The sequence below is a fragment of the Chrysemys picta genome, chromosome 4 (assembly GCF_011386835.1).
Source record: "Chrysemys picta bellii isolate R12L10 chromosome 4, ASM1138683v2, whole genome shotgun sequence".
NCBI lineage: Eukaryota > Metazoa > Chordata > Testudines > Emydidae > Chrysemys > Chrysemys picta.
In genome coordinates this window covers 22,877,291-22,903,663 of record NC_088794.1, presented here as the reverse complement: position 1 = coordinate 22,903,663, position 26,373 = coordinate 22,877,291, and the positions used below count along the sequence as shown (strand labels likewise).

General features: G+C 54.4%; 1 protein-coding gene across 1 annotated transcript; it reads left to right on the top strand.

Annotated features, from left to right (window-relative positions):
• The first annotated feature begins 20,292 nt into the window (after positions 1-20,292).
• Positions 20,293-22,403, top strand: LOC135982923 (uncharacterized). Its single transcript, XM_065591653.1, has 2 exons — positions 20,293-21,194; positions 21,794-22,403. The coding sequence occupies exons 1-2, from the start codon at positions 20,654-20,656 to the stop codon at positions 22,294-22,296; spliced, it is 1,044 nt and encodes a 347-aa protein (XP_065447725.1). The 5' UTR covers positions 20,293-20,653; the 3' UTR covers positions 22,297-22,403.
• The last annotated feature ends 3,970 nt before the right edge of the window (positions 22,404-26,373 follow it).

The following is a 26,373-nucleotide window of genomic DNA, read 5'->3' as shown; positions in this document are numbered from 1 at the left end:
CTAGCAGCATTGCTGAATGATGGGCTTTTCAATGTGCAAGGTCTTCAGAGGGGTGGGCTCCAAAATTGAGATGCACGTGGCTATTGTTCAATTAGTGCATGTGTTGCATCTCTTATTTTACAGTGATAATTACCTTATGGAAACACAACCCTTCAATGGAGCTACGCTGATTTACAGCAGCTAAGGGAATGACTACACTGCGATAAAAGACCTGCAGTGCGGCCGCCACTGGCCCAGGTCTGCTAACTCAGATTCACGGGGCTCGGCTGCGGGGCTATCAAATTGTAATGTAGACATTTGGTCTCAGGCTGGAGCCCAGGCTCTGAGTCCCTGAGAGTGGGGAGGGTTTCAAAACCCAGACTCCAGCAGGAGCCTGAACATCTACACAGCTATTTTTAGCCTCGCAGCCTGAGCCTCATAAACCTGAGTCATGTGACCTGGTCTTTGAGACTCAGTGCGACGGGTTTTTTATTGCAGTGTAGACGTACTCTAAGAATCTGGGTTTCTCCCCACCCTTCACAAAACAGTAATTTTCTTCTGCTCCTTCTGAGCACAATAAAATTAAAGGATCTGACTGGGTCTGTGTTATAATGGAAATATTACACTCTCCCAAGAGACATCAACCTTGCTTCAGACCATGTAATTCAGGTAATGACCCATGGCAAAAGTGAATTAGTGTTTAATTCTCCATCCCTTGCAGACAGCCTCCTAATGGAAATTGATTTCTAGGTCTCTCTCTCCCTCCCTCTGCCATTTAGCATGCATTTGTAATGTCTTTACTTTAGATTCAAGAGGCTTTTGCTAATTTTGGCTAAGAGGGAAGTGGAGGGGAGATCACAGAGAGTCTCTGGTTAATAAATGTTCTGATATTCACCACACGGATGATAAAAATTGCAGACGCCCATTCATACACCCAGAGCATGTTCTCTCTCTCACTCACACACTGTTGTACATAGTGAAGATATACTTGGACTGGGCCAGCTCCTGAGCTAGTGCAAATCAGCATAGCTCTATTGCTATCCATAGAGTTACTCCAATTTACATCAGATGAGGATCGGGCCATCTGTCTCTCTCATTAATGCACTAGCACACAAATACACAATCCCACATGCAGGACACATTCTCACCTACATACAAGTTCTTCACATAACACTCATATACACATACACACTCTTACATGCACAGACACTCATATATACACCGTTCACGTACGTTCAAATACTCAACACATACACAACACATTCACACCACATACACAAACAGAACACACACATTCTCTCTCTCTTTCTCTCTCTCTCTCTCTCTCTCTCTCTCTCTCACACACACACACACACACAGACTCACAGAGGGATTCCCTCATTGCATCAAGCAGAGATGTAGAGTCTCACATACTGCGTGTATGTGTGAATTTGACAGGTTGGATCTGCCCTCTGCAGACAGTTACACAAACACCACTAAAGGGATTAGAGTTTTGCCTTCTGTCATTTTCTCCCGCAACCTCCACCAAATTATCCTGCTTGACCATAATTAACATTCCTAACCGCCAGGACGATACTGTCAGAACTGCCACAGCCCAGTCCTGTAGCCTTAAAATCTCCCCTGATGTCCGTTTTCCACCTTGCAGGGTGCAGCCCATGGAATAGCACTGGTCTCCGTGGGGGGGGGGGGGGAGAGGGAGCGGGGGGAGCTCCTTTTCCAGGCGAGATCCAAGCCCAGGAAAAGGAGGAGGATAACACACACCTCTCTCATATGCAGAGCTCTCTTTTGTCCTTAGTATAAAATTAAGGTTATTCAAATGGAAATTACCTGGTTCTTCTTGTGCAAGGCTGAAAGGCACCAAATAGGAATAGCAAAGTGTGTTTTGTCCCCTCTACTGGTTGGTCCTCATAGAGGATAAGAGTCTACTACTGCTGTCAGTTACTGAAGTTACTTCGGAAGCGTCGGGGTAACAGTCTGTGCTTTGGAGCTGGAGGTGTTGGCTACAGAGATGGGGCGGGGGATATTCATAGTGCGGAGATGGAGCATTGCAAACAGCACCTGCCCCACTTTATGCTGTAAATGCACCAGGAAAGAGCGAGTCTAGAGAACTTGGAGGCATTGCCACATGGGCTAGATACAGTGGGTAACATTTTCAAAAGCACCAAAGGGACTTAGATGCCTAAATCCCACTGACTTTCAATGAGCCCCTAAATCACTTTTGAATGTATGCATCGCACAGCCAGTGAAGGACGCCTGTCACTCCTGGGAAGAGGCTCCCAGACCATGGAATATTCTATCTTGTTTAAATCAAAGGGGGCACTGTCAGGTATTTGAGCCCCAAAATGTAGGTTTAGCAAAACCCAATACCAACGAGAGATTTTTTCTAACTGACGTGAAATACGTAGATCAATGTGGCTGATAGAAGCCAGCTGTGTAAAACTCCAGCTCAGCCATACATCTATGACAAGTGACGTTTTACTGAGCACGTCAATTGCTCTTTATTCTTCCACCATCATTGCACTGCACCAGAACGAGTCACCTGACTCCCTCCTAGCCGGCAGCGGAAAGGGTGGGTGACTTGACGCTGCACCCGCCCTGGTGAGTTCTTATGACTGTTTTAAGCGGCTGATTTGAACCGCTTCTCTGCAGCAATGGACACTAAACACACCACAGCGCTCTGCTAGGGCATAGGAACCCGGAAGTGAAACTGACTAGCTACGAAAGAGAAACTGACTGGTCTAGTTGTCCCTGTCTAGTCTGGGTCAGATGGCATCAGGCAACAATTCCCATCAGACTCCCCTGCAGCTTCGCTACCAGGACCGGTCTCCCCTTGCTATATCCATGTACCTAAAAGGGGAGGCTGCAGCTGCACATGGCCAGACCCCCGAACACTCGCTCTTCAGGCCCCCATGGGATCTGCAGTTTCTTGACGTTTCTGCTCTAGGAGGTCACACCACTCCAGACTCCAGCCCTCAGCCACGCAAAGATTTGCTACCTCCTAAGGTGGAGATTGCAGTGGTTCCAGCCCCCAGGGAACTGGAGCTCCGGTCTCTTTACAGTGGTTTGGAGTTAGGGGAATAGATACTGGATGAACTTTATTGCTCATGAAAATGCAAAGCCAAACAACCGTGGCTGGAGCAGAGCAAAGCCTTGGCTAACGCTCCTCCTCCACTCAGCGCCGACCCACAGCCCCACTCTTGTTCTAGCTCTGGGCGTTTCTGACCTGCCGCCTCCTGTCCAGCAACTCTCCTGAACAGAAGCCAGCTGGCAGGGCGCACAGTGGCCAGAGACCCCCTGGGACAATGCAGAGATATCACAGCTCTTTCCCCTGTGCCCATCCCAGGCCTGAATCCTGCCTAGAGAGAAGCTGGCCCAGCTGATCCTTCACACTACTGAGCTCCCTGCAAACCTGCAGCCACCACACCCAACCCCCTGGGCCCACAGTCCTGAGCAGGAGACCGGACAGCTGCAGAGAGAGGGCACTGCTATCTCCCGCAGAGCCCCTGCCCTTCTCCCTGAATCTCCTGCAGCCATTCACCCCGATCACGCCTGTTTATCTCCCTCTGCCCTATCTCATGTGCGTGCCTGGGCCCCATCCTCATAACCCCCAGCCCCCCGCCAAGACACTGGCTGCTTTGGCCTTCCCGGGGGCTGGGGCAGCCCAGGGCAGGTTGTGGCTGCGGGGGATGCACCGGCCAACCCAGATTCAAAGAGGTCTGAGCCAGCAGTGGGGTGGGAGGGGCAGGGATGAGTGGGATTGCAGCTGCTTGCAAGATGAAATAGTCAGAAGCCCCTAGCCCTGCAGGGCGGTTGAGAGCATCGGGGTTCACTTCCCCCGCTGGAGCCAACGCTAGGCCAGGAGGGGCAGTGACCTCCCACTCATCCCCCATCTCTGCAGGTGGGATCCCAGGCCCTGGGGCCCCTGCCATTGGCTGGAACAGTTACCTTTTCCAAGGAGCTTTTACTGAGTTTCCCGCATTTTCCTTCCAGCCTGTCCAGCTCGGTCTCCTCATCCCCCTCCCCAGCCCATGTCACCTCCCCCTCCCCCATCTGCACCCCCATCCCCAGTGGTTTTGTAGTGTGAAGAGCATCACAGCACGTCCCCTCCTCTCTGCCCCAGGAGGAAGATGGGGGTAGGGGTGGGAGGAACTCCCGTTCTGCCATGCGCAGGGCTCACACCACGCCGGGCTGAGAACCTGGGACCACAGCTCGAGCCAGTCGCTGAGGGGCTACAGTTCAGCCTGCCTAGGGGGAATCACACCCCCTGGGGAAGAGTAGCCAGTCAGGGGTGCTACAGACGCAGCTCGGGCTGGCTCTATTCTCTCCTCCCCGCTCCCATCCTGTGAGTAATGGGGTGTGCCCCCCAACACAGGGAGCCTGGCTGCAGCTCCCCCAGGCCTGGGAGGGCAGAACCCGAGAGGCTCACAGTGGATCTGGAGGGGGCAGACCAGATGGGACGTCACATTCATTTCCAGAGCCAATAACACACACTTTTTCAGCCTACATTAGCGCTGGCCCTGCCAGGCTGCAGGCACCCTGTTTTCAGCCTCACTCACCCCATCCTGAGAGGGCACTGCCCAGAGCCGCAGCAGGACTGCCTGACTTCCTAAGGCTGCGGTGACAACGGACGTCAGCCCGTTAGGACTTTGTATCTAACCTGGCCAAGGGCAGGAGGCCACATAAACCCCACTGACAGGGAACCAGACCAAAGAGGCCCATCAGATCAGGGACGACCCCTTCCCACCGGTTCAGAGAGCCGACCCAGCGCCCACTGTTCTGGTCCGGCTCGGATCCCAAATCACAAGACACTGATTCTTCTTCAGATGCAGCAAATGGGCTGCTCACAAGACTGAAGGAGTCTTGGGTCCAGCTTGGATCAGGATGCTGAAGACTATTTTAGGTAGCACTAAAAAGGCTATTGGATCAGCTAAGGTATTTATATGCCCCCCCTCAATCATTGTATGCCTCACGAAACGTGTTTACCCTCACCCCCATGGTACGGACAGGGAACAAAGCCATAGAGAGGCCACGTGACTTGCCCAAGGTCACACACAGAGTCTATGGCAGAGCAGGGAATTGAACGCAGGTAAGCACCTTAACCTCTGGGCCACCCATCCCTATTTAGATGCAGGCCCCATTGAACAGGGGCTTTTACTCCTGCCTCTGGAAGACCCTCCGTGCCAGCCACGTGGCCTTCAAGACACACTCCCACCCCAGGAAGGGCCATGAGAGCCCCACCCCAAGGAGCACTCTGTCAAGTGTTAATACTAGGAACGTGCTGGATCCAGGCTGGCTGTGGGAGGCGGGAGAGGGTGTAATATGAACCCCTGGCTCCAGGCACCGAAGGACTTGAAACCCGAGGGTTAGAGACACTCCTGGGGTTAGCCTGAAGTCAGTTACACCCATGAGGGTACAAAAAGCCATTCGTTGTTCTCTTCCCTTAAGGGCTGGGGAGCTTCCCCATCTATCTCTCCCCACAGCCCGCAAACCATTCCCCAGGGTTTAGAATACGGACCGGCAATGGAGCGTGTGCGACCAGGGCCAGCCCGACAATTCCCGAGCACCCTGCTCCATCTCCTGCACCTGGGGGATAAACCGAGCTGCCGTGAACTTCTCCAAGCGCAGATGCGACGTTCCACCTGCCCCAGCTCCCAGAGACCCACCTGACGCAACCCCCCCCCCCCCGATTCAGATTCCCATCTAAGGCAGCTGCCACCTCCCCAGCAGCTCCCTGAGCAGCTAATTCTACTTGTAATTTGAGTAAATGATCAGCTAATTACCGCGGGAAAGCTTCCTCCCCACAGGATTCTGTATCTTCCCCACACCGCAGAGCCAAACGGGGATCAAAGCAGCAGGACACTAAGCCCACTAGGGACCCCAAATGGAGGAGGCAGGGGGGGCAGCAGATTAGCTGCGGCTGCACTGAATTCCCTTCCGTGTAGGGAGCAGGGCTGCAGAGATAGCCCTCAGCCAGTCTAGCAGTGAGGGTCACAATGCAGCTCTGGGCCCTAGAGCCATGGGCCCAGGTCTGGTCAGCCCATCTTCAAGGGGGCAGAGCGGAGGGAGATGGGGTTCAGAGACCGGCCACAAGAGCCGCTCATCTGAGGGACTGGGGCTGGTGAGCGTAGAGAGGGGACGTGAGGCCAATGTCCATAACAACAAATGGGGCACAGAAGGCTGGTCAGCCCCTGCTATTCAGCCCCTCTCCTAGTGGAAGGACGAGGGGACAGTCAATAAGATGAAAAAGCAGCATGTTTCAAAGAGATGGAAATACATATTTTTCACACACACACACACACACACACACACACACACACACACACACACACACACACACACACACACATGGCCTGTGGACGGACACAGCCTGTGGAACTCACTGCCACAAGATTTCACTGAGCCCCAAAGCATAGCGGGATTCACAACAGTCAGGCATTCCTATGGATGGCGAGACCCACCGGAGTTCTAGTGACAATTAAAGAGGCGGCAGATGTTGCCCCATGTCATGGCCCAGGGGCCAGCTAGGGGCTTTGGGATGCTCCCCAACTGGAGGATTTGCAACATGGGCAGCCTGCCTGCAGGTTTCAGCTCTCGCTTGTGGCCACTGCAGGGCCGCATCCCTTGGTCACTAGGGCCTCCCACCATGGTCATCTCCTTGGGCTCTCGTCAGCACCCACCCTGCACTTCCACAGCCCTCCCCAGGTAGAGGTGCTTTCCATTGGTAACGCACCAGAGCCGGCTCTGAAGCAGAGATCCCAGCCTGCTGCCCCTTGGCCAGGGTTACGAGAATCCGCGCAGAAAGAGGCTTTGCCCACACATGCCAGTGCTAGGATCCTCTAAGGGTTATCACCCACTCAGAAGCCAGTTTCCACCACTGCTCCCAGTTTAAAAATCCTGGGATCATCACTGGTGTCCATGTTCATACTGGTCTGGTATCTTCCTTTAAAAAAATTATTTATTCAACTGTTTCCATTTTTTCCCCCTATAACAAACCAAACAAATGCTAGATGCCAACATCTACAATGAGTACAAAGACCAAGATCCTGGCCTGGCATCTCCCACACAATCCCAAGTCATCTTTTCTGCCCTGGGGGCACCCGGTGGCAGGGTTCCTTTTAACATAGCAGTTGGCCAATTCTCATTCCGCCACCTGCACCAGAATGGCAGTAAGTGGAGCTGGAATTGGATTCAACTCCTCCCCTGCTGCCTTGAAAAGCCCAGAACATCTTTGGTTTGCCAGCCAGCCTCCTAGGAGATCTCAGACAGCACAGACAGCCAAGCCCAGACCCTAATCCTCTCCCCCCGCCCCTCACAGCCGATCTCTGCTGGTAACGTTAACACCACCTGTGACAGCAGAGATGCCAACGCCCCATCCTGGGCAGGCCTGACAGTGTTTCTGCTCCCTTCTCCCAGCAACCCTGCTCCAAGGGGACATATGTTCTTAGCACAGCCCTGGCTTTTGCTCAGCATCACCCAAGACCAGCAGGATGGGCTGCAATCGGCATGCACTCTGTTGGAGGAAAAGGCCCAGGTAGGGACGATCGAATTGTGGAAGTAAATGCGTGGTTACGCAGGTGATGTCGGAGAGAGGGCTTTGGATTCTTCGACCCTGGGATGTTGTTCCAGGAAGAAGGATTGCTAAGAAGAGATGGGATCCACCTAACAAAGAGAGGGAAGAGCATCTTTGCAGGCAGGCTTGCTAACCTAGTGAGGAGGGTTTTATACTAGGTTCACCGGAGTATGGAGACCTAAGCCCTGAGGTAAGTGGGGAAGTGGGATACTGGGAGGAGGGTGCAACGGGGAGGCCTCCTGATTCATACTGAGAAAGCAGGGCAATTAGCTAGTTATCTTAGGTGCCTGTACACGAACGCAAGAAGCCTGGGAAAGAAGCAGGAAGAATTGGAAGTCCTGGCACAGTCAAGGAACTATGATGTGATTGGAATAATAGAGACTTGGTGGGGTAACTCATGTGACTGGAGCACTGTCATGGATGGGTATAAACTGTTCAGGAAGGACAGGCTGGGGAGAAAAGGCGGAGGCGTTGCACTGTATGTAAGAGAGCAGTAGGATTGCTCAGAGCTCCAGTACGAAAATGGAGAAAACCCAAAGACTCTCAACAGGCTTAAGTTTAGAGCGAGAGCAACAAGGGTGATGTCGTGGTGGGCGTCTGCTGTAGACCACCAGACCAAGCTTTCTTCGGACAACTAACGGAAGTTTCCAGATCACAAGTTTCCCTGGTTCTCATGGGGACTTCAATCACCCTGGCATCTGCTGGGAGGACAATACAGCGGTGCACAGACAATCCAGGAAGTTTTTATAGGGTGTTGGGGACAACTTCCTGGTGCAAGTACTGGAGGAACCAACTAGGGGCAGAGCTCCTCTTGACCTGCTGCTCACAAACAGGGAAGAATTAGTAGGGGAAGCAAAAGTGGATGGGAACCTGGGAGGCAGTGACCATGAGATGGTTGAGTTCAGGATCCTGACAAAAGGAAAAAAGGAGAGCAGCAGAATACGGACCCTGGACTTCAGAAAAGCAGACTTTGACTCCCTCAGGGAGCTGATGGGCAGGATCCCCTGGGAGGCTAATATGAGGGGGCAAGGAGTCCAGGAGATCTGGCTGTATTTTAAAGAAACCTTATTGAGGGCACAGGAACAAACCGTCCCGATGTGCAGAAAGAATAGCAAATATGGCAGGCGACCAGCTTGGCTTAACAGAGAAATCTTTGGTGAGCTTAAACACAAAAAGGAAACTTACAAGAAGTGGAAACTTGGACAGATGACTAAGGAGGAGTATAAAAATATTGCTCGAGCATGCAGGGGTGTAATCAGGAAGGCCAAAGCACAATTGGAGTTTCAGCTAGCAAGGGACGTGAAGGGGAACAAGAAGGGTTTCTACAGATATGTTAGCAACAAGAAGGTGGTCAGGAAAAGTGTGGGACCCTTACTGAATGGGGGAGGCAACCTAGTGACAGAGGATGTGGAAAAAGCTGAAGTACTCAATGCTTTTTTTGCCTCAGTCTTCACAGACAAGATCAGCTCCCAGACTGCTGCATTGGGCAGCACGGTATGGGGAGGAGGTGAGCAGCCCTCAGTGGTGAAAAAACAGGTTAAGGACTATTTAGAAAAGCTGGACGTGCACAAGTCCATGAGTCCAGATCAAATGCATCCGAGGGTGCTGAGGAAGTTGGCTGATGTGATTGCAGAGCCATTGGCCATTATCTTTAAAAAACTGTGGCGATCGGGGGAGATCCTGGAAGATTGGAAAAAGGCAAATATAGAGCCCATCTTTAAAAAAAGGGAAGGAGGATGATCCGGGGAACTACAGTCTCACCTCAGTCCCTGGAAAAATCATGGAGCAGGTCCTCAAGGAATCCATTTGAAGCACTTAGAGGAGAGGAAAGTGATCAGGAACAGTCAGCATGGATTCACCAAGGGCAAGTCATTGCTGACTAACCTAATTGCCTTCTATGAGGAGATAACTGGCTCTGTGGATATGGGGAAAGCGGTGGATGTGATATAGCTTGACTTTAGCAAAGCTTTTGATACAGTCTCCCACAGTATTCTTGCCGGCACGTTAAAGAAGTATGGGCTGGATGAATGGACTATAAGGTGGATAGAAAGCTGGCTAGATCATCGGGCTCAATGGATAGTGATCAATGGCTCCATGTCTAGTTGGCAGCCAGTATCAAGTGGAGTGCCCCAGGGGTCAGTCCTACGGCCAGTTTTGTTCAATATCTTCATTAATGATCTGGATGATGGGATGGACTGCACCCTCAGCAAGTTCCCAGATGACACTAAACTGGAGGGGAGGGGAGAGGTAGATACGCTGGAGGGTAGATATAGGGTCCAGAGTGACCTAGATGGATTGGGCCAAAAGAAATCTGATGAGGTTCAACAAAGACAAGTGCACTTAGGACGGAAGAATCCCATGCACTGCTACAGACTAGGGATCGAGGGGCTAGGCAGCAGTTCTGCAGAAAAGGACCTAGGGGTTACAATGGACGAGAAGCTGGATATGAATCAGCAGTGTGCCCTTGTTGCCAAGAAGGCTAACAGCATATTGGGCTGCATTCGTAGGAGCACTGCCAGCAGATCAAGGGAAGTGATTATTCCCCTCTATTCAGCATTGATGAGGTCACATCTAGAGTATTGCATCCAGTTTTCAGCCCCCCACTACAGAAAGGATGTGGACATATTGGAGAGAGTCCAGCGGAGGGCAACGAAAATGATCAGGGTGCTGGGGCACATGATTTATGAGGAGAGGCTGAGGGAACTGGGCTTATTTAGTCTGCAGAAGAGAAGAGTGAGGGGGGATTTGATAGCAGCCTTCAACTACCTGAAGGGGGGTTCCAAAGAGGATGGAGCGAGGCTGTTCTCAGTGGTACCAGATGACAGAACAAGGAGTAATGGTCTCAAGTTGCAGTGGGGGAGGTCTAGGTTGGATATTAGGAAAAATGATTTCACTAGGAGGGTGGTGAAGCACTGGAATGGGTTACCTAGGGAGGTGGTGGAATCTCCATCCTTCGAGATTGGTTAAGGCCCAGCTTGACAAAGTCCTGGCTGGGATGATTTAGTTGGGGTCGGTTCTGCTTTGAGCAGGGGGTTGGACTAGATGACCTCCTGAGATCTCTTCCAACCTTAATCTTCTATGATTCTATGCACTCACACAAGACCCAGGCTGTTCTCTCTGGCTACACGTGTCTCTCCACCCCACCTGCAAAGCTAGTGCCAAATTCAAACCAGAGCCAGCCCCTGTGGCTCTAGGGAGTGTGCACCCTTCCCACCTGACAGGGCAGAGGGGAGCAGCCCTGTCTCTCCACCCCACCTGCAAAGCTAGTGCCAAATTCAAACCAGAGCCAGTCCCTGTGGCCCTAGGGAGTGTGCACCCTTCCCACCTGACAGGGCAGAGGGGAGCAGCCCCAGCAGCTGTGGGGATAACAGGCGCTCGGCCTGGCCACGAGCGATTCAGCAGCCCGGTTAGGGGAAGGCTGCGTGTTTAGAAGAGCGCCTGGGGTCTGGCGGTTGCAGGGTTTAAATAAACTTGAAATCTGACTCTACTTCCTTCCCCAATTTCACAAGCTCCATTTCCTGGCCCTTCTCGGGCACGCTCAGCTGCTGCAGGAAATGCTGGGCTACGGACTTTGGGGGTAGTTTTGTTTTTTTTAATATTTGAAGAGTTCTTTGAAATGCAGCACAGATGCTTTTGTGAAGAATTCCCCTACCCCAAAGCAGCTCTGGGAGGGCCAAATCCCCTGCCCGGCGTCCCCAGATCCCCCCCCCCACACACACACACACATTAGGGTTACCATATTTCAGCAAGCAAAAAAGAGGATGGGAGGAGCCCCGCCCTAGCCCCGCCCCTGCCCCTCCCACTTCCCGCCCCCCCAGAACCCCCAACCCTCCCCCCGTTCCTTGTCCCCTGACTGCCCCCTCCTGGGACCCCTGCCCCTAACTGCCCCCCAGGACTCCACTCCCTATCTAAGCCTCCCTGCCTCTTGTCCCCTGACTATCCCAACCCTTATCCACACCCCCACCCCCAGACAGACCCCTGGGACTCCCACGCCCCATCCAACCACTCCCCACCCCCTGACAGCCCCCCCCAGAACTCCCAACCCATCTAAACCCCTCTGCTCCCTGTCCCCTGACTGCTCTGATCCCTCTCCGCACTCCTGCCCCCTGACAGCCCCCCCCAGAACTCCCAACCCATCTAAACCCCTCTGCTCCCTGTCCCCTGACTGCTCCGATCCCTCTCCCCACTCCTGCCCCCTGACAGCTCCTCCCCAGAACTCCCAGCCCCCCACCCCCCCGCTCCTTGTCCCCTGACTGCCCCCTCCTGGGACCCCTGCTCCTAACTGCCCTCCAGAACCCCACCCCCTACCTAAGACTCCCTGTTCCTTGTCCCCTAACTGCCCCCTCCTAAGACCCCCCCCCAACTGCCCCCCAGGACCCTACCCCCTACCTGTACCCTGACTGCCCAAAACTTTCTCCACTCCCCCCAAAAAGCCCCCCTCCCGTTTCTTGACTGCCCCCTCCAGAACCTCCCTGCCCCTTCTCCTGCCCCCTGGCCCCCTTACCCTGCTGCTCAGACCGGGTGTTGGGCTCTGTGCGAGCCAAGCCAGACATGTGGCTGCACTCCCCAGCACAACAAAACCCGGTCCCTGGCCCTGCACAGTGCTGCTGGACCGGGCTGCAGGGGAGAGCTGCCGGCTCAGAATGCAGGGCGGATCCGGCTCCTCTACAGCTGCTCCGGAGTCCAGCCCGGGACTTTCCTGCAGCCCTCCCAGCTGCTCGCTCTGCTCTGCCGGGGGAGGGGGGAAATCCCGGACATTTTGAGTGCTTTACAAATTCCCCCCGGACGCTATTTTTAGAACAAAAAGGAGGACATGTCCGGGTAAATCCGGACGAATGGTAACCCTAACACACATCAAACCCAGGGCACACAAAGAAACAGCAGCACTCAGTGGGCTCCATCACACCAGCCCCATGTGGATCTGCTTCCTGGACCTGGGGCGTCCTCTATTGACAGAAACAAGCCTGGAGGGCCGGCCTGGCCATGGGAGAGGGAGCCTGGGTCTGCTCCCATGAGCCCAGTGGGGCCTGGAGTCTGTCCACCATCGGCCGCACCGCCAGCCCTGTTCTGAGGGCAGGCTCCTGACAGTTCGCTGATGATGACCAGCGGGTCCTTGGGACTTGTGATATCATAAACCTAGTCGTTCTGCGGTCATACACAGAGCCGTCCAGGGAAGAGAGACAACCTGACTCTCAGCGGTAAAAGAAGTAGGAAATTAGTCAATAAAAACAAAAATAGCAGCTTATAGGCCTTCCTCCTACTGCACGTCATTAGAGGAATCAAAAAAGGGGCCTAAACCCCATGGTTTGCTTGCCCTTCTGCCCTCAAGTTTCCAGGACAGGCCTGGCTCCATCTCTTGCAGCAGAACAGCAGGCAGTCCAGCCCTTGGGCATTTTAAATGGGAAGGAGGGTTTTTTTGCTTGCGTTATCACGAGCGGAGATTAAAAAGGCATCTGGATAAGCAGCAAGCTGGGGAGCCAACAGGGCCAGTTCAGCTACAAGACCAGAAGCTGGCCACATCACTGCCTGTCATACGTAGGTAATACAAGAACACCCCAGCACACCGCGCTGGCAGGTCTGCGCCTTGAACCAGCAGCCATTCAAGAAAGCACCACTGTCTTAGCTGGATTTTGCTTTGATGCGTAAAGTGCATCCATGTAACAAACCCGTCTCTCTCCCTGTTGCTTTTGCAGGCTGGGCTCTTTGATCTGGGATCAGGAGGTGTTGGGGTTTTTTGTTGCTGTTGTTGTTAAGGGTTTTGCTGCATTTCTGCAGATGGCGCTGGGATTCCCCTCCCCCATGCATTGAAAACTCAATTCCACAGGTGTGGACTTTCCAAGCAGGTGCCGGAGCAGCTTCGGTGCTGTCCCATCCAGACGTTCCAGCCTGACAGATCCTCCCTATAGGGCCAGTCTGCAAAGCACCTTCCTCCCCTCAGGGAGCCCCGGCTCCAGCACCGACTCTCACAAGGAACTGCTCACCAGTGGGCATAAGGGGTTAACAGCCTGGTCCGAACCAGAACCATGGGCTCCTCCTCCCTTGGTGCTAAAGCTCCCACTCCACATAGCAGCCACGCGCAGGCAGGTCCTGGGAGCAGCGTTCTTGGGAGGCCACAGTCAGGAGGGCCATATAAGCACCTCCATAGCTGTGCGGCCCCAGGATCCACAGGAACTGGTGGGGCCATGTAGCACAGTAGAAGCCAGGGATACCCCAAAGATCCCTGTGAATTCTGGGTCAGGGTGGAGCCATGGACTGAGGTGCAGGGTCTGAATGCTCAACTGCAAGTCGTGAAGGTCAGGGGTTCGAGTCTCGCTTGATCTCATCCTGAAAGGCCACCTCCAGTTCACCCAGCTGCGTACCAGGTACCTGATCCATTGGGGCGGGGCAGGGCAGTTGGACGGGATGCTGGCCACATGGTTCTCTTGCCATAGCCATGAAACTGACCTGCCTTGATCGCAGCCCGATGAGCCATTGACTGGGCGAATTTTGACTTTGTGCATCCATGGGCTAAGGCGGAGGGTAGAACCTCTGGCCATCGCACCCCCTTCCTTCCCATGCCAAAGGCGGCTTTTCAAAACCCCTCTGCCTTCCAGGGAGCCAGAAACTCCCAGATAGGGTCACGCTCCAGAGATGCGACTCCCCACTTCTGCATACGCAGGCATCCGTTCGTGCACAGAGTGGGGCGTGCCAGAGTCTGGCTGCTCCCTGCTGGCTGGGGAAGGGAGGTTTAGTATCATTCCAAGGGCTGTGATCCACAATCTGATTGAAAATGGGGATAAAGCTCTCAACCTCCCACCCCCCAGGGCAGAGTCATTAGTGTCTGTCTGGGTCTCAGCAGATAATGCGCTACAGATTTCCAAGTGCCCAGCATGGTTTGCAGGGGAGTTGGACAGCCTCCCCCCGCCAACACGCTGAAACCCCAGTCCTAGCTCTGTATCGGTATCAGGACCTTCCATGGCCCAGGCCGGTGTTTGGGAACCTGTCTGTACTGTTCCTGCACAGTGTTGCAATCCTGCCTCGCTGTCCCATTGGACACCACTGGCCTCATTATTACAGTTTATTTCTAAATCCCCTCCTTTGTCCTGCCAATTCACCTTCAGCTTCCAATGCCTGCACCCCGCTCACCCCCTCCACCCCCAAACCAGCTTTCATTGGCCAGAGCAGCTGCAAATAGCCTCGCCCCTGAACCAATATCTGGAGCTAGGAGAGGCTCGTCTCTAAAGACAATGGAGCACAGGGCAGACTGGGTAAGGATCAGACTGAGAAATCGCAGAGCTCACACATACACACACCCCGGCCCTTCTGCTCACCCTTGGGCCACCAAGGGGTTTCAAAAGCCGCCCACCAGCAATGCCCCACGGGAGCCTGAGAATTAAAATAACCCCTCTGGTAGACACAGGCTAATGGGGATTAGCTGGGAACAGGGCACAGGGCACAGGCGATTATAAAGGCCCACAATACTCCTCCTCCGGGACTACAGCCATCCTTTCACCTCTGCTCCCTTCCAGCTTCAAATTTCTGGCTTCGATCCCCAGCTCTGCCCGTGGTTTACCACGCCTTCGGCTCTGGCATTTGGCTTCTGACCCTCGGCTCATTCCTGGACTTTGCCCTCCCTTAGGGTTACCATTCGTCCGGATTTACCCGGACATGTCCTCCTTTTTGTGCTAAAAATAGCGTCCGGGGGGAATTTGTAAAGCACTCACAATGTCCGGGATTTCCCCCCTCCCCCGGCAGAGCAGAGCGAGCGGCTGGGAGGGCTGCAGAAAAGTCCCGGGCTGGACTCCGGAGCAGCTGTAGAGGAGCCGGATCCGCCCTGCATTCTGAGCAAGTGTATCAGCACAAAGTGCAGCCCTCCCCTTTTGCAACTGGGAGCGGTTTCTGCCATGCAGCGTAGCAAAACGGGAGCGAGAGCACTTTGTGCTGATACAAGGGCAGCTCTCCCCTGCAGCCCGGTCCGGCAGCACTGTGCAGGGCCAGGGACCGGGTTTTGTTGTGCTGGGGAGCTTAGCCACGTGTCCGGCTCGCACAGAGCCCAACACCCTGTTCTGAGCAGCAGGGTAAGGGGGCCAGGGGGCAGGAGAAGGGGCAGGGAGGTTCTGGAGGGGGCAGTCAAGAAACGGGGGGGGGCTTTTTGGGGGGAGTGGAGAAAGTTTTGGGCAGTCAGGGTACAGGTAGGGGGTAGGGTCCTGGGGGGCAGTTGGGGGGGGTCTTAGGAGGGGGCAGTTAGGGGACAAGGAACAGGGAGTCTTAGGTAGGGGGTGGGGTTCTGGAGGGCAGTTAGGAGCAGGGGTCCCAGGAGGGGGCAGTCAGGGGACAAGGAGCGGGGGGGTGGGGGGCTGGGAGTTCTGGGGGGGAGCTGTCAGGGGGCAGGAGTGGGGAGAGGGATCGGAGCAGTCAGGGGACAGGGAGCAGAGGGGTTTAGATGGGTTGGGAGTTCTGGGGGGGGCTGTCAGGGGGTGGGGAGTGGTTGGATGGGGCGTGGGAGTCCCAGGGGTCTGTCTGGGGGTGGGGGTGTGGATAAGGGTTGGGGCAGTCAGGGGACAAGAGGCAGGGAGGCTTAGATAGGGAGTGGAGTCCTGGGGGGCAGTTAGGGGCAGGGGTCCCAGGAGGGGGCAGTCAGGGGACAAGGAACGGGGGGAGGGCTGGGGGTTCTGGGGGGGCGGGAAGTGGGAGGGGCAGGGGCGGGGCTAGGGCGGGGCTCCTCCCGTCCTCTTTTTTGCTTGCTGAAATATGGTAACCCTACCCTCCCTGGACCCAGTTCTAACCAGTTATTAGTCTGGGTGGGAAGTCGGAGCCCCTTGCGCTCCCAGGCAGGAATGGGCCATATAGAGCCATATTCTAGCTTTCCTTGGGCGGGTGAGAGGGCACAGGGGGCAGCATGAATCCTGCATGACAGACCACTGGGAATGCCGGATGTCCCTCATGGGTGTGGCTGGGGCCCAGCTGCGAGGCCAGTGTGCAACAGTGGGAGCATTTTCTGCACCTTCTTAAAGGGAGCAGCAGGTCCCACTCCCGAGGGGGCTCCCCAGCCCACCGCCACACCTTGTTGGCAGGCCACCGCCAGTCACTGACCTGTAGGGTGACCAGATCTCAAGAGTAAAATATCAGGACACAGGGGGGGGGGGGCACACCGGAGGTATGGGGAGGGGAGTGCACAACCTTAGGAAGTTGCGAGGGGGGTGCATGGCCCCGGCTCCGGCCCCCTCTGCAAGCCGCGGGTCGGGGACACACGGCGCCGGTTCCAGCCCCCTCTGCTAGCCGCAAGTCGGGGACGCACGGCCTTGCTCTGGCCCCCACCGCAAGAGGGGGTCACAGGGCTGGTGCAGGGGGTTGGGGCGCAGGAAGGGGGTTCGGGGTGCTGACTCCGGGAGAGAATTTGGGTGTGGGAGGGGGCTCAGGGCTGGGGCAGAGGTGCGGGCTCCGGGCGGCGCTTATATCAGGCAGCTCCCCAGAAGTGGCAACATCTCCCTCTGGCTTCTAGGCAGAGGGGCGGTTAGGTGGCTCTGTGCATTGCCACGCCCACAGGTGCCGCCACAGCATCTCCCATTGGCCGCGGTCCCCAGCCAATGGGAGCTGCGGAGCCGGTGCTCATGGCGGGGCAGTGCGCACAGCCCCCCGGCCGTCCCTGCACCTAGGACCCAGAGGGAGATTTTACCACTAGCCATCTGAGTAGGGAGCCTACCAGCTCTGCACCAACCGGAGGCCTGGCAGCCCTACAATATTGGGACAAATGGGGTGGGGAGCCCCCTTGGGAGTGGGACCTGCTGCTCCCTTTAAGAAGGTGCAGAAAATGCTCCCACCGTTGCACACTGGCCTTGCAGCTGGGCCCGAGCCACACCGCATGAGGGACCTCCAGCATTCCCAGTGGTGCTAGTTCCCACCACGACTGTCATGCAGGATTCATGTCCATCCTACATCGGTCGGGACACAGGACAGAGAGTTAAATATCGGGAAAGTCCCGATTTTATCGGAACGTCTGGTCACCCTCCTGACTTGGGGCAGGCCCCCACTGCAGCTCAAAGGGTCGATACTGTGCTGCTCCCACATAGCCAATACGCTAGTGTGGTGGGGCGGCTGCCCCACACAGGGAGGAAGGGTTAAAGCAGGCCAGAGGGAGCCTGCGCAGAACCCTCCCATTAGAGAGGTGAGCCAATCAGGAGGTGGCTTGTTGCAGCAGCCAGTCAGGGCCAGCAGAAGCCATATATAAAGGGCTGCTCAACAGAGCAAAAGGCAGTCTCTCCCTGGTCTGCTAGGGAGAAGGGCTGGGTGCCTAGGAGCACCGTGGCTAGAGCAGTGCTGGGCAGGGTAGCAGAGCAGAAGGAGCTTCTGGCTGACCACTGCCAGACTGAGGCCCCGGAAGAAGGGCAGACAACATGTTAGGGCTGCCCCCGACTTGCCCTGAGGGAAGTGGCCCACACAGACTGCAGTTTGCCCCTGGAGCAAGGGACTAGACTGGTGACTGCAGCAGGCCACTGAGGCGAGTGGCTGGACTATAGACTGCCAGTCCCCCCGAAAGGGGTGGGAGACAGCGGAGAGAAGAGGACGCCGGGGAGCAACGCGGGTCACAGAGTTGTGGAGACAGCAAAGCGGGAGTAACGGCGAGCGAGACACCACCGGAGGAGGCCGCCCTGTGGAAGGATTTGAGCTAATTCCAGAATGGCCAGCAGGAGGCGCCATGGTGGTGAGTCTCGCTCCGTCACAACTAGTTAGTGTAAGGTTACCATACTTCTAGGTTTCCCCGGAAAGGTCCGGCTTTTCGCTCTTTAAATAGCCGCCCGGGGGGGATTTCTAATAATCTCAAAATGTCCAGGATTTCCCCCGGTCGGCTATTTAAAGAGCGAAAAGCGGCTGACAGGGCGGCCGAGCACCGCTCGCATTGGGGCCTCGGCAGTCAAAGCCCCTTCCCAGCTCCCCCGATCCCCTGCAGCCTTACCACGCCGCCCGGCAACGCTGGGGGGCGGGGCTGTGCGCCTGTGAGGGAACGCGGCGGCGGGGCTGGCAGCGGTGGCCAGAGCCCCTCCCCCACTTCCCCCCTCCTCCTCAGCACGCCGCTCGGGCGGGGCGGAGCCAGACATCTGCTCTAAGCCGAGCAGCACGGTAAGGGGGCCGGGGAGTTGGAGAAGGGGGGCAGTCAGGGGACAGGGAACGGGGGGGGGGTTGGATGGGTGTGACGTTATTGACATAAACTGGGACCGTATAGATCATTGTTGCAACCAAGGTCCTGTAATGGCACCCAGATCTTGTATAAAGGGGGTCAAATGGGGTGTCTAGGACAAGGTTATGGTTTACTGGTTATGATTATGCTGTCTATATGTGTGTATCAGTTTTGTAGTTGAAGTTATGAATATTGGCTCTATACTGTCTGTATGGCAAACTTATGCTATGCTTCTGGATGACATCCCAGACAAGCTGAGATTAGCTCTGCCTAGCCTGCTTGATGGCCCATTAAGGACCATCAGCTATACAATGGACTCATTGAGAGAAGGCAAATATGCCTTCGGACACAGCAAAGTATGCAGGAACTTGCCCATGTGACTCCAGACTCCATTTTGCTGTAATTTTCCACAGTAAGAACAAAGGTGTTCTTACACCTGGAAAAGACTATATAAGGCTGATGCCTCATCTCCATCTGGTCTTCAATCCTGCTTCTTACCTCTGGAGGAACTTTGCTACAAACTGAAGCTCTGAACAAAGGACTGAGGACCCATCCCAGCGGGGGATGTATTCCAGAGACTTGATTTGAACCTGCAGTTTATTCCATCACTGCTACAAGCCTGAACCAAGAACTCTGCCATTACTGTATGTAATTGATTCCATTTAACCAATTCTAACTCTCTTCTCTATCTTTTTCCTTTTATGAATAAACCTTTAGATTTTAGATTCTAAAGGATTGGCCACAGCGTGATTTGTGGGTAAGATCTGATTTGTATATTGACCTGGGTCTGGGGCTTGGTCCTTTGGGATCAGGAGAACCTTTTTCTTTTACTGGGATATTGGTTTTCATAACCATTTGTCCCCATAACGAGTGGCACTGGTGGTAATACTGGGAAACTGGAGTGTCTAAGGAGATTGCTTGTGAGACTTGCGGTTAGCCAGGGGGTGAGACCGAAGTCCTCCTAGTCTGGCTGGTTTGGTTTGCCTTAGAGGTGGAAAAACCCCAGCCTTGGGCTGTAACTGCCCTATTTGAGCAATTTGTCCTGAGTTGGCACTCTCAGTTGGGTTCCGCCAGAACCGCATTGTCACAATGGGTCAGGGGTTCTGGGGGGGCTGTCAGGGGGGCAGGGGTGTGGAGAGGGATTGAGGCAGGCAGGGAGCAGAGGGGGTTGGATGGGTCGGGAGTTCTGGGGGTCCTGTCAGGGGGCGGGGAGCAGTTGGATAGGGCATGGGATTCCCGGGGGTCTGTCTGGGGGCAGGGGTGTGAATATGGGGTGGGGATGTGGATAAGGGTCGGGGCAGTCAGGGGACAGGTAGGGTCCTATGGGGGCAGTTAGGGTGGGGGGTTCTCAGGAGGAGGCAGTCAGGGGACAAGGAGGGGGGGGGTTGGGGGTACTGAGGGGAGTAGTCAGGGGGTGGGAAGTGGGTTGAAGTGGATGGGGGCAGGGCGGGGCTAGAGCGGGACTCTCCCCCCCCCCCCCCCCCCCCAGTGTCTTCTTTTTTGATTGTGGAAATATGGTAACCCTAATCAACCATCAGAGAGTTTAGTGACTTGCAGAAACTAAGGCCTGGTCTACACTACGGGTTTAGGTCGACTTTAGCAGCGTTAAACCGAATTAAGCCTGGACACGTCCACACAACGAAGCCCTTTCTTTTGATTTAAAGGGTCCTTTAAACCGGTTTCTTTACACCACCTCCGACGAGGGGATTAGCGATAAATCCGGCCTTTGCGGGTCGGAATTGGGGTAGTGTGGACGGAATTCGACGTTATTGGCCTCCGGGAGCTATCCCACAGTGCTTCATTGTGACCGCTCTGGACAGCACTCTCAACTCAGATGCACTGACCAGGTAGACAGGAAAAGACCCGCGAAGGTTTGAATTTCATTTCCTGTTTGCCCAGCGTGGAGAGCACAGGTGACCACGCAGAGCTCATCAGCACAGGTAACCGTGATGGAGTCCTCCCAGGATTGCAAAAGAGCTCCAGCATGGACCAAACGGGAGGTACGAGATCTGCTCGCCATATGGGGAGATGAAGCAGTGATAGCTGAACTCCGTAGCAGTAAAAGAAATGGAAAAGTATTAGAAAAGATCTCCAAGGCCATGAAGGACCGAGGCCATAACAGGGACACACAGCAGTGCCGCGTGAAAATTAAGGAGCTACGGCAAGCTTACCACAAAGCCAGAGAAGCAAATGGAAGGTCCGGGGCAGAGCCGCAAACTTGCCGCTACTACGCGGAGCTGCATGCGATCCTAGGGGGTGCAGCCACCACTACCCCAACCGTGTGCTATGACTCTCTCACTGGAGAAACACACAGGGAAGACGGTTCGGGGAACGAGGAAGATGACGATGGAGGTACTGTAGGTAGCTCACAGCAGCAAGGAAGCGGAGAAACCGGTTTCCCCAACAGCCAGGATATGTTTGTGACCCTGGACCTGGAACCGGTAACCCCCGAACTCACCCAAGACCCTCAGGGCACACAGGAGACCTCTGGTGAGTGTAACTTTGTAAATATTTGTAAACATTACCAAAAAAAAGCAAGCGTGTTTAATGATTACTTTGCCCTGGCAATCGCGGCCAGTACATCTACTGGAAAAGTCTGTTAACGTGTATGGGGATGGAGCGGAAATCCTCCAGGGACATCTCCAGAAAGCTCTCCTGGTTGAAATGGGGTGATTTTATTAAGGGGACATTCAGAGGCGCCCGTTCCTGTTCTTCTGACCAGAAATGTTCCCCGCTGTTAACCACGCGGTGGGGGGAGGGGTGAAGTGATCATCCCAGAGAATCGTGTGTGTGTTGGGGGGGGGGGGGGTGGTTTACTTGTGTTTGTGCCGCATGTTAACCGGGAAACCGCAGCCCCTCCTTTTACATTGAAACCCCATTTTAAATGGACAACCCAATTCACCCTTGATATGGGAAATGCGCTGCTGTTTGCAACCTCTCCCGCATGTTAAGAAGGTTAAAAAAGCCAAAACACTGTGGCCTACGATGGCTGCCTGCAAGCCGAAATATGCGACCTTGTAATGAAAGAGTGTACCCATTGTTCTCTAAAATGTGTCTTTTTTAACCACCTCTCCCTTCTCCTCCACCAGCTGCAAATGTTTCTCCTTCGCAGAGGCTCGTGAACATTAGAAAGAGAAAACGTAGGACGAGGGACGATATGTTCACGGAGCTGCAGATGTCCGCCCACGCTGATAGAGCACAGCAGAATGCGTGGAGGCAGTCAATGTCGGAGATGAGAAAAGCCCAATATGAACGAGAGGAGAGGTGGCGGGCTGAATCGCGGGATGAACAGAGCAAGTGGCGGGCTGAAGACGATAGGTGGCGTCAGCTTGCAGACAGACGGCAAGAGGCAATGCTCCATCTGCTGGAGCATCAAACTGATATGCTCGAGCGTATGGTTGAGTTGCAGGAAAGGCAGCAGGAGCAGAGACCGCCGCTACAGCCCCTGTGTAACCAACAGCCCTCCTCCCCAAGTTCCATAGCCTCCTCACCAAGACGCCCAAGAACACGGTGGGGGGGCCTCCGTCCACCCAGTCACTCCACCCCAGATGATCGCCCAAGCATCAGAAGGCTGGCCTTCAATAAGACTTAAAGTTTTAAAATGCAGTGTGTCCTTTTCCATCCCTCCTCCCCCACCCATCCCAGGCTACCTTGGCAATTATCCCCCTACCTCTGTAAGGAACTAATAAAGAATGCATGAATGTGAAAACACAATGACTTTATTGCCTCTGCAAGCGGGAGGGGAGGGTGGGGTGGGGTGGTTGGTTTACAGGGAAGTAGAGTGAACCGGGTCGGGGCGGGGGGGGGGATTTGGAGGGCTCATCAAGGAGAAACAAACAGAAGTTTCACACAGTAGCCTGGCCAGTCACAAAACTCGTTTTCAAAGCTTCTCTGATGCGCAGCGCGCCCTGCTGTGCTCCTCTAACCGCCCTGGTGTCTGGCTGCGCGTAATCAGCGGCCAGGCGAGTTGCCTCAACCTCCCACCCCGCCATAAAGGTCTCCCCCTTACCCTCACAGATATTGTGGAGCGCACAGCAAGCAGCAATAACAATGGGGATATTCTTTTCGCTGAGGTCTGAGCGAGTCAGTAAGCTGCGCCAGCGCGCTTTTAAACGTCCAAATGCACATTCCACCACCATTCGGCACTTGCTCAGCCTGTAGTTGAACAGGTCCTGACTCCTGTCCAGGCTGCCTGTGTACGGCTTCATGAGCCATGGCATTAAGGGGTAGGCTGGGTCCCCAAGGATCACGATAGGCATTTCAACATCACCAATGGTCACTTTCTGGTCCGGGAAGAAAGTCCCTTCCTCCAGCTTTCGAAACAGAGCAGAGTTCCTGAAGACGCGAGCATCATGTACCTTTCCCGGCCAGCCCACGTTGATGTTGGTGAAACGTCCCTTGTGATCCACCAGGGCTTGCAGCAGCATTGAAAAGTACCCCTTGCGGTTTACGTAGTCGGTGGCTTGGTGCTCCGGTGACAAGATAGGGATATGGGTTCCGTCTATGGCCCCGCCACAGTTTGGGAATCCCATTTCAGCAAAACCATCCACTATTGACTGCACGTTGCCCAGAGTCACTACCCTTGCTATCACCAGGTCTTTCATTGCCCTGGCAAATTGGATCACAGCAGCCCCCACCGTAGATTTGCCCACTCCAAATTGATTCCCGACTGACCAGTAGCTGTCTGGCGTTGCAAGCTTCCACAGGGCTATCGCCACTCGCTTCTCAACTGTGAGGGCTGCTCTCATCTTGGTATCCTGGCGTTTCAGGGCAGGGGAAAGCAAGTCACAAAGTTCCATGAAAGTGCCCTTACGCATGCGAAAGTTTCGCAGCCACTGGGAATCGTCCCATACCTGCAGCACGATGCGGTCCCACCAGTCTGTGCTTGTTTCCCGGGCCCAGAATCGGCGTTCCACGGCATGAACCTGCCCCAGTGACACCATGATTTCCACATTGCTGGGGCCTGTGCCTTGTGAGAGGTCTATGTCCATGTCAATTTCCTCATCACTCTCGTCGCCGCGCTGCAATCGCCTCCTCGCCTGGTCCGGGTTTCGCCTTGGCATGTCCTGGCTCTGCATATACTCCAGGACAATGCGCGTGGTGTTCATAGTGCTCATAATTGCCGCGGTGATCTGAGCGGGCTCCATGATCCCAGTGCTAGCTATGGCGCCTGGTCAGAAAAAAGGCGCAAAAGTAGTATCTGATGGACCAGGAGAAGGAGGGAGGGCCGAGTGACGACATGGCGTACAGGTACAGGAACAGGGAGAAACACAAACAACTGTCACACAGAATGGTCCCCCCAAAGATTAAACTGGAAACCCTGGGCTTAGCAGGCCATTGATTTCACGGAGGAAGGGGAAGCAAATGAATACAGAACAAATCTATTTTTTACATCTTAAGGTGGCAGCCGACGGTGCAGCATGAGTGATAGCCTCTCCAGTATGATGATGACGGATACCAGTCATAAAATACCATCATCTGCAAAAAGGCAAGGGGCTGCTGCTGTGTAGCAATGCAGCCCCACGTCTGCCAGCCCCACGTCCGCCAGCACCCAGCATCGCCCTCGGCCTCTTCTGGGTGCTTAGCAGACAATACTGGGCAATTGGCAGAAAATAGTATATTACGACTGGTAACCATCATCATCAAAACAGTAGCATGTCTGCCCAGGTGGCCATGATTGACAGCCATACCAGTATGACGACGATGGGTACCAATCATAATATACCATCGCCTGCAAGGGGCTGGTGCAATGCAGCCCTACGGCTGCCAGCCCCACGACTATCACTCATGCTACACCGTCTACCGCCAAAAGGCAGTTAGCAGCTGCTGCTGTGTAGCAATGCAGTCCCACGTCTGCCGGCACCCAGAGGACATATGGTGACGGTGAGCTCAGCTGAGCTGAGCGGGCTCCATGCTTGGTGTGGTATGTTGTCTGCACAGGTAACCCAGGTAAAAAGGCGCGAATCTATTGTCTGCCGTTGCTGTGACGAGGGGGGAGGGGCCTGACGACATGTACCCAGAACCGCCCGCGACACTGTTTTGCATCATCTGGGCATTGGGATCTCAACCCAGAATTCAAAGAAAAGGCGCGAACCGCTTCTCGGCTCTCTGAGCTGTGGCGCAAACGTAGTATCTGACGGACTAGGGGAAGGAGGGAGGGCGGGCCGAGTGACGACATGGCGTACAGGTACAGGTTCAGGGAATTAAAATCAAGAACGGTGGCTGTGCATCAGGGAGAGACACAAACAACTGTCACACAGAATGGTCCCCCCCCAAAGATTAAACTGAAACTGAGGGGGAAGCAAATGAATACAGAGCAAATCTATTTTTTACATCTTAAGACGACGGTGCAGCGTGACTGATAGCCCTCGGCATCTTTCTGGGTGCTTGGCAGCAAATATGGGGCGGTGTATGACGATGGTCTTCAGGCCTATTGCACAACTGGCTGCTCAGGAAAGACTCTGCTAACGTACGATGACCCGACTTGTAATAGGACGGCTAACAGTCGTAATACACCATTTACTGCCAAAAGGCAAGCCCCACGGCTGCCAGCACCCAGATCGCCGATGAAGGCTACCAGTCTACTGCACCGTCTACCGCCAAAAGGCAGTTAGCAGCTGCTGCTGTGTAGCAATGCAGTCCCACGTCTGCCGGCACCCAGAGGACATATGGTGATGGTGAGCTCAGCTGAGCTGAGCGGGCTCCATGTTGTCTGCACAGGTAACCCAGGTAAAAAGGCGCGAATCTATTGTCTGCCGTTGCTGTGACGGGGGAGGGAGGGGCCTGACGACATGTACCCAGAACCGCCCGCGACACTGTTTTGCATCATCCGGGCATTGGGATCTCAACCCAGAATTCAAAGGGGCGGCGGAGACTGCGGGAACTGTGGGATAGCTGTGGGATAGCTACCCATAGTGCAATGCTCCGGAAGTCGACGCTAGCCTTGTACTGTGGACGCGGTCCGCCGACTAGAGCACCTAGAGCATTTTATTGTGTGGACACACACAATCGGCTGTATACAACCGATTTCAATAAAACCGGCTTCTATAAATTCGAACTAATTTCGTAGTGTAGACAAACGTCTGTCATTCGGGCTAACAGATTCTCTCCGTTAGCTGCAGTAATATGGAGACTTATCTTGTTGTCAGTAGGTCTCAGGCATGAACAGCCTGATTCTCCTCTCGTTCACCACAGTGTAAATCAGGAGTAACGCCACTGAAGTTAATGGAGTTACATCATCATAAAAACAGCATGAGGGGAAGAATGAGGCTCCAGCCAGGCTTCCCTTCACACTCATCTCCTGTGTCTCAGTGAACTTCAGTTTGGTTTGTAAGCAGCCCCTGGGGCTGATCTCACCAGCTTTAGCTGTAGTCTGCTTTATACAAGTGCTTGTTTATATTTTCATGAAGAAACCAGCTAATCTGTTTCCATTTCCCGAAGAGCTGGAAGAAGCAGGGCAGGATATTGAGCCTGATCCTGGAGGCAAAATTCCCATTGACTTTTGTGGGAGTTCTGTATGAATTAGGAATCGACGAATGAGGTGCAGAGAAACTCAGTGCACGTTCCCATGACTTTCCATTTTGCTGGGACACTGTTATATTAAACCGCTTGGGGAACCTAATGGCCAAAGCTCCATCAGACCCTTAGTTAATTCAGCCTTGAAAAGTCA